Here is a 10,590-nt window from a genome sequence, read left to right on the forward strand (position 1 = left end):
TTATTAGCCATTATAAAACACTTATTAATGCCTTATTCTACATGACCATATTCTACAAGTAATCTGTGTATGTTACACTTGCATGTATGAGATCATTAAGTGCCTTGTAACTTCTTCTTTTATAGTTTCACTCCGTTTGAATGTCAGTGGACTGCAAATAAGTCAATAAAGGAGCATGGCTGCTCATTCCCTGGCTCTCAAAAGAGTTTGACTGGCTGTTTAATCTGTGTTCACACTGAGACAGTACAACACATAGAGAGAACAGTACACCTATTGTACATACAAGCAGGTCACACAGTATGATCACAAATACATAAACTCTGTTAAAAATCAGTTTTATTAAAAAGTACAGGCTGCATATATGTTCTCAGCCTTGGAGAAACTTGACATGTTTTGGTACATGTGTCTGAACCTCTCTTTAGTGGTTCATTCATAAAACAGATATTTCAACGTGAGCCTACTTTGTTCATGTACTGTTGAGGTTAATTTCAGTAGTTGCGTGCTATAATGTATTTACAAAGTGTGAAGAGGAGGCAACTTTAGAATAGGGAACCTGTTCAGGTCAATTAGAGTCAAACTACTAGCTTATTGGTTATGAACAAGACTTCACTTTAAAATAGGGAACATGTTCTTAGATAGAAATACCTAATTAGAGTCAAACTACTAGCTTATTGGTTATGAACAAGACTTCCCTTTAAAATAGGGAACATATTATTAGATAGAAATACCTAATTAGAGTCAAACTACTAGCTTATTGGTTATGAACAAGACTTAACTTTATAATAGGGAACATATTCTTAGATAGAAATACCAAATTTTGAGTTATTTAGACATATTGAGGAGAGCATATTAAGACCAAAGCTCATGTACAACAACTTCCTTACTTGCAATAAATAAGGACTAATTAGAGGGTTATTGAGGAAAAATTCTCTAACTAATGGCTTATTACTTGTAGAATATAGTCATGTAGAATAAGGCATTAATAAGTGTTTTATAATGACTAATAAAGAGCCAATATTCTGCTAATATGCATGTTAATTAACAACTAGTTGATGGTTAATTTGTGTACCTTAATTAATATAAAGTTGTACCGCTTATATGATGAACATTGATGTCTATGTGCCTTATTCTGTATTTGACATAATTGTTTCAATAAAAAAAAATATATATAACTCAATATATTGAGATAGCTAAGTCAATATATTGAGATAGTAAGTCAATATACTGGCTTACAGGATTTTTTTTTTTTTCCTTTGGCGCAAACAGGCTTCCATAGAATATAGTATAGACATGATACAATAAAAATAAAAAAAAATGGAGAAAAAATAAGATAAAATAAGATGTGAAAATAAGACATAGTGTATGTTTAACATAAAGAAAAAGGTCAAACATTTCTTCCATTTATTTTAATTTTTTTAAGGACGCAACGGGTAGCGTCATGACGTACAGACGTACCCGGCGTAACGCGTCATATCTTCCAACACAACCGCCGCTTCCTTCCTGGCCGGCCCAGGCAGGCGCCTCAGGCCCCGCTCCTTACTGAACCGCTATCCGCTAATTATCATCATTCCCCGGCAAACACACAGCCTCCTCGGCCCGGTTTGTGGAGCTGCGGCCGGAATGAGTGAACGAAACGGCAGGCATCTTTAAAGAAGCCTGGGACTCGCTGTTCCTCGGTAAGTAAGCTTATTTATTTAAGTTTGTGAGTTAAAGGGCTCTTTAAGAGTTGTTTTGTCTTCAGAATGAATCACTGTGTCTGTTATTTGGTCTACTGTCTCCATGGAGAATTCAAAATTAAACTGTATTCTGTTCTTTCATGTAATAAAAGTAACTGTTAGCTTAGTATGTTACTAGTGGTTAGCTGTATACTTATATGATTTCTGATTTATGATGGGTGCTTTGTTCCTGTCCAGACAACATGGACTGTCTGTTTCCTGTTGGTTAATCTGTGTCCATACATACTGACACATTCACTGACATGCTTCTCAACTGTAATCTAATTAAAGCATCAGCAGTGACTGACATCAGCCTCATGTTCTCCTCTTTCATACCAGCAGCAACAATAAGCAGCATCAGTGGTGGATTAAGTACATTTACTCAACTGCTGTACTTAGGTAAAAATGTGTGGTACTTGTGTTTACTTGAGCTTTTCACTCTTATCGTTATACTTCTACTTCACTACATCTGAGAGGGAAATATTGTACCTTTTACTACACTGCATTTGTCTGACAGGGATGAAGTGTGATACAATTCTCCTATTATTTTAATAAAGTATTTAAAAGCTTTTTTGCTTCAGCCTCCCCCTGGATCAGCTGGAGATTGCATCATAACAAAGCTGAAACCCTAATTTATAATACATTCTATTTTCAAAGATGATCTCATAGAATTTCTATATACAAAAGAGTTACAATTAAAACAACATTACATATCTTCAGAAGAAAAATGCAACATACACCTAACGGTAGCAGTTGTATTAATCCAAAAACATAATATATGACATTAACATTTGAACATATTTGCGCAGTGACTGCTTTTACTTTTTATAATGTAGGTTTGAATGCAGGACTTCCACCACGTGTAGTGAAAGACATCAACCCATTTTCCTCATCTGTCACACAAACACCATCACTCGCAACAATAAGCAGTATGCATGAATCTGTGTCCCCACAGCGTTGGGGCTGGAGGAAGGTTGAGACTGAGGCGTAGCGGACGTGGTGATGGTGTTAGACTCAGTTGAAGTCTTCATGGATCAGGTTGAGGGTGAAAGTGTTGGGAGCAGCAGGGACCTGATGGAGCCAAACGTCCGAGCAGATCCAACCAAAACCACAGGGACGCCCACACCTCCCGCCAAGAAGAGCAATGATGCCAAGAAAGAGAAGGTGTCCCAAAATGGACTTCCGACCGAGACGAACAGCAGCCAGGCACAGAGGAGGCCATCATCATCATCAAAAGGCGGGGCTACTCCAAGACCGCTGCTCCGCCGCCCCCTCAGCCTGGAGATGACACCCCAGCGGCTGAGAGGGTCTCAGGAGCAGATGGCAGACAGGCGGATGGTGCAGCCCCCTTGGCGCAGTGGTCCGGCCGCCCCCTCGCCCCCCACACGCAGCCTGACCAGCCCGAGCCTGGGCGCAGGATGGATGCGGCGCAGCGAGAGCACCTGCTCCGTCAACTACTCCCTCGGTCTACGAGCCAGCAGGGGGCAAATGCGGCCTGCCACCTCCCTGCCACACATACCTAAGGGGGTGGCCGGGAGGTCACTGCCCACATCCTCCAGGCCCTGTCTGCTGGTGGCCCTCAGGCCTCTCAACCTGGAGCAGGAGAAGCAGACTTTCTTCCAGTCCGACTACAAGTACGAGCCTCAGTTTGAGTACGCCCAGCCGGAGCCGAGGAGCGTGTTGGACAAGTACCGAGAGGGATCCGGCCTCTTCCTGGAACAGGTACAGTACTGCACATCCGCACATATCACCTGTGAGTTCACATGATGATGGTGATGATGATTTTTATGTTCCACTGCAGGCGGTTGGGATCATGGAGTGTGTCCTGAGGAAGTTTGGCTGCTATGAGAACTTCGAGGTGGTGACAGGCGGCAGCATCCTCCCTAAAAGTCAAGTCTGGGCTGCTGTTCGTAAATATCTGCAGAAAGAAGGCTGCGTGGGAGAGGTGAGTGACATGCAGCACAGAGACTTAAACAACAGCAGGTATTTTGACGTCCAGCAGGAAAAAGCAAAGGTTTTGGTTTTATTCAAGTGACCCACATTTAGGCCCAAAATGCCAAAATGCCAATATGCGCAAACAAATGCATTAAGTCAGAGCTGCCTTGCTCATGGACACTTCAGACACCCCAGCAGACGAGCTACCCGTCCAAACTCTGTATTTTTCGATCCGGGCAGGGACTTAAACTTGTGACAATAATGTTCTTCTTCTTAATTGAATTGTTATTATTCACACCTGTGGTTTGATATATGTCAAAATGTGTGCAGAGTGTAGTTTGATAAAGGAAATCCAGTTAAGAAACAATTTCTCAACATCTTGGATCTCATTTAACAAAACAAAAAAAACACAGTAGTAAAAATGAAAGTATAAAGCTTGCAGTGTTATCATCAATTGGCACAAGCTTTAGACTTTACTGTGAGAACTTTATTAAAGAAAGGTGTGTTACTACTAGTGATGTCTTTAACACATAATACATTGTTGGTGGTTGGTGTGTTTATTCAATGTTCCAGTGCAAGATAACTTTCTCTCTGGGCTCCAAATGTTGTCTTCAAGAGTGAGTTTATTGTCTTCACCGTGTTTACCCTCCCCCTGACCTGCCCTGCTAAAATCACCCCCTTATCGTCCTGCAGTGAGATTTGTTTGATGTTTTACCACCTGAACCTGAGCTTGGCACAAGTACATCACATATAACCACTAGCACACAAATTCAGCCTCTGGATATAACACGACTCAAAGAAAAGATTAAATGAACGTGTAGATAAATCTGAAAAAATATGAGGAAAAACAATGTAGGCATAACTTGACTAATAAACAGCAGAACATTTGACAATTTAAATAATTCTTAATTTGTTAGTTAGTTGCAACCATATACTTATTTTGCTGAGAAGTATTGAATTAGTCGTTTTCAGGTACTTCAAGATGTTAAGGTAATCCACTACATCTCAGTGGGAAATAATCATATTTTTTCCCCCATAACAACTATTATTCCTCACATTATTTAATACTTTTCAGATTAAGATTTGACATAAAAAATTATGAAGAAATGGTGTAAAATACAAAAAAATGTCAAAGATTAAACCAATGTTTCCGTCTACTATGTCACGGAAGTAAACAAAGGAGTCCGATTGGTGCATTTCAGGCAGGTGTGTGGGGGACAAAATTCCTCATATAACACATTACAGGAAAGGGAAAAACCCCAAAAAGCATAATAGGGCCGCTAACAAACTAGGTCCGGCCTTGAGCAGCTACAGTTAACCTTTCTATTTGCCTAAGGTGGAAACTGTACATTTAGTTCTGATGGAACACTCTGACTGAACAAAGTTTATCTTGGCAAAAATCCAGCCAGGATTTGGAGGAGGAATAAGATATCATTAATAAAGATGTGTGTGCGTGTGTGCAGGTGGTTGTGCGTCTGTCCGACGAGCTGCTCTCTCAGGCGGTGATGGTGGTGGAGAGCTGTCGCCCCACCCTGACCATCAACCTGGCCGGAGCTCGGCAGTACTGGCTGGAGGGGATGCTGAGACATGAGATCGGTACGCTGCCGCTCAAACACAGAGAATCATATCATTAACAAAGTAGTCGGATATTTAATTAATCATCAGACACAACAGGAATCTCTCAGTGAGTGTATTTGCAGAAGGTTTGAAGTTCAGAGTTGATTCATTCAGGTTTAAAAAAAGTTTAACAGTTTTTAATCTTTGTTCTCATTGACAAAATAGGGTTACACAACGACATCCTTTAATGCTGTACAGGAAAAACATTTAGTGTAACTAGCAGCTACAGAAACAGTGGTGTATTCACTGGGTGGAGAAGAAAGAGGAAAACAATGGAACATGTTGACATTTGATCAGTAGGCATCACTAAATTCACCTTAAACTGACCTGATACAAATAACATTAGCATGCTGATATCTGACCTGTTTGGAGAAAAAGAGGGGCACAGATGACATTTGGATAAAGGTTTTTTACCAGCGGGTTGAAAAGATGTCTCACAAAAGCAACACAACCAACCTCATATAATGAAATAGTATCCCAATAACATTTCCGTAAACCTATCAGTTAGGTTAGCATCAGATACTACCTTCTCATAACAAGGCCACAGAAGAAACAAAAAACAGAACTAAACCAATTATAATAGAAGGAAAATTAACTTTATGAATACTACTTGCTAAAAACATGGTAGAAATAGATAAATAACCTGAAAAATGTAAAGAAACTAAGAAAAACGGCATAAAATAATGGATACAAAAATAAAATAAGTCAGAAAAAATAGAAAGTGAAAAAAAGGGAAATAAAATAACCAAAGATGCCATGTTGATTGACTCATGGCCCTTTATGCTCTCGTCAGGCACACACTACCTGCGTGGGGTGAACAACAACCTACAGCCGTGGTGCACCACTGAAGGCAGGAAGCAGTTCGGCCTCAAACCGGCCAATCCCACAGAGGAGGGCCTGGCCAGCCTGCACAGCGTGTTGCTACGGAAACAGCCCTACCTGTGGCGTGCCGCCCTGCTGTACTACACCGTGTACCACGCCGCCAGCATGAGCTTCAGCCGCCTCTTCAGCCACATCGCCCGCTTCGTACAGGACCCCGACGTCCGCTGGGAGTACTGCCTGAGAGCCAAGAGGGGGCAGACGGACACCTCGGAGCCAGGTCAGCATACGCACGCACGCACGCACGCACGCATGCACGCACGCACGCGCGCACACACACACACACACACACACACACACACACACACACACACACACTCCTTGCATTGTTTGAACAGTAGAAGTCTTGACACCTTTACAAAGCCCCCATGGCGTCAAAAGAAAAGGTCTTTCTGAACAAGGTCGCTTGAAAACTCAGCCTTCAGTTTTGGCCTTTTTTTTCATTTGCTGTGTTTGATATTCAAAAGAGATACTTTAAAGGTGGGGTAGGTAAGTTTGAGAAACTGGCTCGAGATACACTTTTTGTTATATTCCATGGAATGCTCTTAACATCCCGATAGAATACCACCTCACTTGGGCGATATGTTGAAGTAACTTTAGCTGTTGGATTTATGCAGCATGGTAAAAGGTAAATACTAGTATTTATATAACTTCCTTACCTCTATTTATTTAGAGACACACACACACACACACACACACACACATACACATACACATACACATACACATACACACACACATACACATACACACATACACATACACATACACATACACATACACATACACATACACATACACATACACATCCAAATCTAATACAGCCTATTGTTACAAGATACCAATTGGAGAACAAGAAAGTAGCATTAATGTAGACTGAGAGACAAAACCCAGTCCTCTCCATAAGTTATCTTATATTATGAAGGGGTCTTCCTGAAAGATGATACTTTTATTTGAATTCTTCCTGCATATTGTGTGTCTGTTTTTCTCAGGTTGCTTCAGTAAAGATCAGGTTTACCTGGATGGGATCCTTCGTATCCTTAGGCATCGAAGGAACATTGACTTCAAGATGTTGACTTCTTTAGGCAAGGTCAGTGTCGTCAGCTTCAAATAATAAGAGCCTTTGTTCCTAATACAACGATTACTATATGGCAGGTAAGTAAGGAACCCTTATCTCTAAACCGTCTTTAAAAAAACTATTTCAACTTCTGGGAATAATTAAGTAGATAAACAACTTTAAACCAGGTCCTAAAATATCAAAAGATAACAATACATAAAATATATCCATGTCTTATCGGTGTTTGGATTGATTTGAAAAATGCAGACTCCTGTACAGATTTAAAGAAGGGTGATGTGCAGCTTCTGACTCCTGCAGGACGTTTTCAGTATAAAATGTAATGCTATAAACTGAGAGGTCGCAATCAATTATTTTCTGTTACAGCTTCATACTGTAAGTCTGTAGCATTGTCCTGGAAAAAAACAGCCCTTTTTTCAGCTCTGTGAGGATTTGTGATGCATTATCCAAAGAAAACAAATCTGAAAAGTAACTAAAGCTTTCAAAATGTACTTCTGACAGTGATGTAGTAGATAGTTGAATTAAATTAAATTCTCAAATACCTTTTTAAATATGTACAGAGTTTGAGAAAATGTATCCCCACCACTGTCCTGGAGGTGTTCCCCTCCACTGATGCACCTTCTTCTTCTTCCTCTCTTCAGGTGTCTTTCGAAGACGTGGAGAGGCTGCGTCCCCTGGCTGTCCTCCCACGGACCAGAATCCCTCACTTCATGCGGGACCAGGAGCGCTACCTGCAACACCTGGATCACATCGTCTCCGTCAACGAACTGGACGATTCAGCGCTTCAACACCTGCTACCCTGAGACCCCCCCCGCACCACCTGAATCAAAGAAGAAGACGTGGAGGTATAGAGACTAGAACACGTGGTGTGTTCGATATCACTAAAACAAATCAGTATTATGCTTTATTTGAGCAAATTTTGTAAAAACTTGAATGTTACGAACAAAAAGGGACAAACACACTAACACCTCTATCTACATTTTGTCCAATTGCATGTGCCCTCCTCGCCTTTACTCCTATTATGAAGTTACCTCAATACTGCAACTCTACGATGTAACCAACATTAAATATGTAGACTCATACATAATCACTGCACTCAGCGCCTGTACAGGACACCACTAACATGTCATGTACAGATTTAAACATAATCACATGCTTATTTATGCAATTATTTAAGTTTTTTACTTTTAAGAGAACACAATGAATGTCTCTGGTCTTAGCTTTATACCTTTTTTATTTTATACAGCATTGCTTTTATGCCTTAGATATTGTGCATTTTTAAAAAGACACCAAGGACGGACATATTATAAAACCCTGGGGATATATTTACTGAGACCATGAATCATTAAGTTGTCAAGTGCCAGTGGACTTGGTGAAGTATTTAAGCTTTCCCAGGGTGCTTTTTAAAAATATCAGTGTTATTAAGAAGAAAATCAGCTCTTACTGTCTAAGCAGTGTCCTTGGTGGTCTTTTCATATCAATAAGCTACTGTGATGTGACCCCGTCCCCGAGCTCCCCCTCTGCAGAAGCCAAACCTTCTCATGCTAAAGTGAAGGATATTTGTTTTTACAGAAATGTAGATGAGAAGATTAATATCAGTCTCATGTAACTGCTAGCCTGGCTCTGTCCGAAATATAAAAACAACAATTGACAGTTGGCCCTACACTGAGCATTGATTGAACAATCATAGCTTAGAAACTCAAATGTATCCATTGAGGCTAGCTCCATAGGGCTCGAAAGAGATAGATATGTTGTTTGCAAAATTGGTCTTACTCAAACCAAAAACAGAAGAACCAGGAGAAAGGAAAAGGTTAAATAGTGTTTCTTTGCTCAAGCGTTAGCATGCCTCCAATCTCCAAAGCCAAGACGCATATCATTAACTTATCATTTTTGTTTATGTAGTTAAAGGCTACACTCATGACCAAAACATCCACTGTGCAGTCCTTTATCACAGTGTTTATGCTCATTTTAGCGGCTCTGTCCCGCTCCTTAATTTAGAGACATTTACTTTTCAGAAGCGGTTCCAGATGTTGCCATTAACACATCAGTTAGAACCTCATGATAGCCTTTTCCTGTGAAGATAAAATCATGATGTTTAGAAATACATTTGTGTGAGAATGAGCGGTCAGAACCTACAGGTTTTCTAACACAAGGACTAGCTCGATCTACTCTAGCTAGTAAATGCTAATTATTGGCTTTAGCATCAGTCTTTTAGCACGATATCATGTGTACATTCAAGTGCATTTAAGAAACTTTACATTATTATATATCTACAATGAGTTAGCTATTCATAACTTTATTTTAATTAATGGAGCTAATGTTAGCGTAATAAGCTAATTACAGCCTGATGTATAATACAAAACTTGTACTTTTCAGAACAAAAGCAAAGAGCTGGTTTTTTTCTGTACTTTTGTATAAAATCATCAATAACTCTGACGTTGAGGAAGGAGGGTTTATCCCAGTCAATTGGCAACCAGAAATATTGCTGCAAATAACACTACATAAAAAATGGAATTTAGAGCTACGCTAGCTGTTTTTATTTATGCTAAGCTAACCAGCTGTTGCTTCATATTTACTTTAACACCAGCCATGTCGATACTAGTGGTATCAATCTTCTCCTCTAGCTCTCTGCAAACTAAGCCAATGAGTGAATTTGCAGTAATGTATAACTTTTCTTTTACATGTAAAAAAAGTGCCAAAGCGGCTATTTAAATTCACTGTCAGGCTTTTAGAGAAGCAGCCATTCATCATGGTTCTTCACTCAGGCATGAGTCACTGGCTGAGGGGAAAGCGGGGGTGTTGTGGGTGTGCCTTCGATGGGTGTAGAGCTCATCTGCTGTAGCTAGCTGTGTGGTTTTAGACTGCTTTTTATTATGCGTTTGACACTTGAAACTTCAGATGTCAGTCAGGGCATTCAGTTTGGGCCAAGCCGTCTTTGAGCTGAAATAAAGCTGGGATGTGGGCTAAACAGCATTAGTAGTTCCAGTTTTTAACTCAAAAATACAACTTGACAAAATGTGAATTCTACTCATGTGATGCATTTGAAATACTTTGGATCCAAAGACCATTGTGTAATTGAACAATTGATTCTGCTGTGTTTACAAATTCAGCCATTGGGTAAGCAGATGTACGTTTTAAATTGGAGCAGGTGGTCGTATGCTGACCTCATCAAATCATTGCCCTGGATTCGCCGAAACGAATGCACCTATTTGTAACGCACGAATGTTGCACAAGTGTTTTATGTTCTGGAAAACATCTTGAAGTTCCAGTTTATTTATTAAAAAGTACACACATTTAATGAGCTCTCTGGTCTTTTTCATAAAGCATCAAAACAATCACTGCTGACAAATTCACCTAGGAAATGTTTCT

The 10,590-nt window shown here is 40.1% G+C and overlaps 1 protein-coding gene across 1 annotated transcript; it reads left to right on the forward strand.

Annotated features, from left to right (window-relative positions):
• The first annotated feature begins 1,487 nt into the window (after positions 1 to 1,487).
• On the forward strand, positions 1,488 to 10,519 carry LOC117471220 (uncharacterized protein KIAA0895-like). Its single transcript, XM_034116069.1, has 7 exons — positions 1,488 to 1,676; positions 2,671 to 3,437; positions 3,517 to 3,660; positions 5,114 to 5,246; positions 6,061 to 6,366; positions 7,139 to 7,236; positions 7,863 to 10,519. Exons 2-7 carry the CDS (start codon positions 2,718 to 2,720, stop codon positions 8,022 to 8,024), a joined length of 1,563 nt encoding a protein of 520 aa, XP_033971960.1. The 5' UTR covers positions 1,488 to 1,676; positions 2,671 to 2,717; the 3' UTR covers positions 8,025 to 10,519.
• The last annotated feature ends 71 nt before the right edge of the window (positions 10,520 to 10,590 follow it).

The sequence above is a fragment of the Trematomus bernacchii genome, unplaced genomic scaffold (assembly GCF_902827165.1).
Source record: "Trematomus bernacchii unplaced genomic scaffold, fTreBer1.1, whole genome shotgun sequence".
NCBI lineage: Eukaryota > Metazoa > Chordata > Actinopteri > Perciformes > Nototheniidae > Trematomus > Trematomus bernacchii.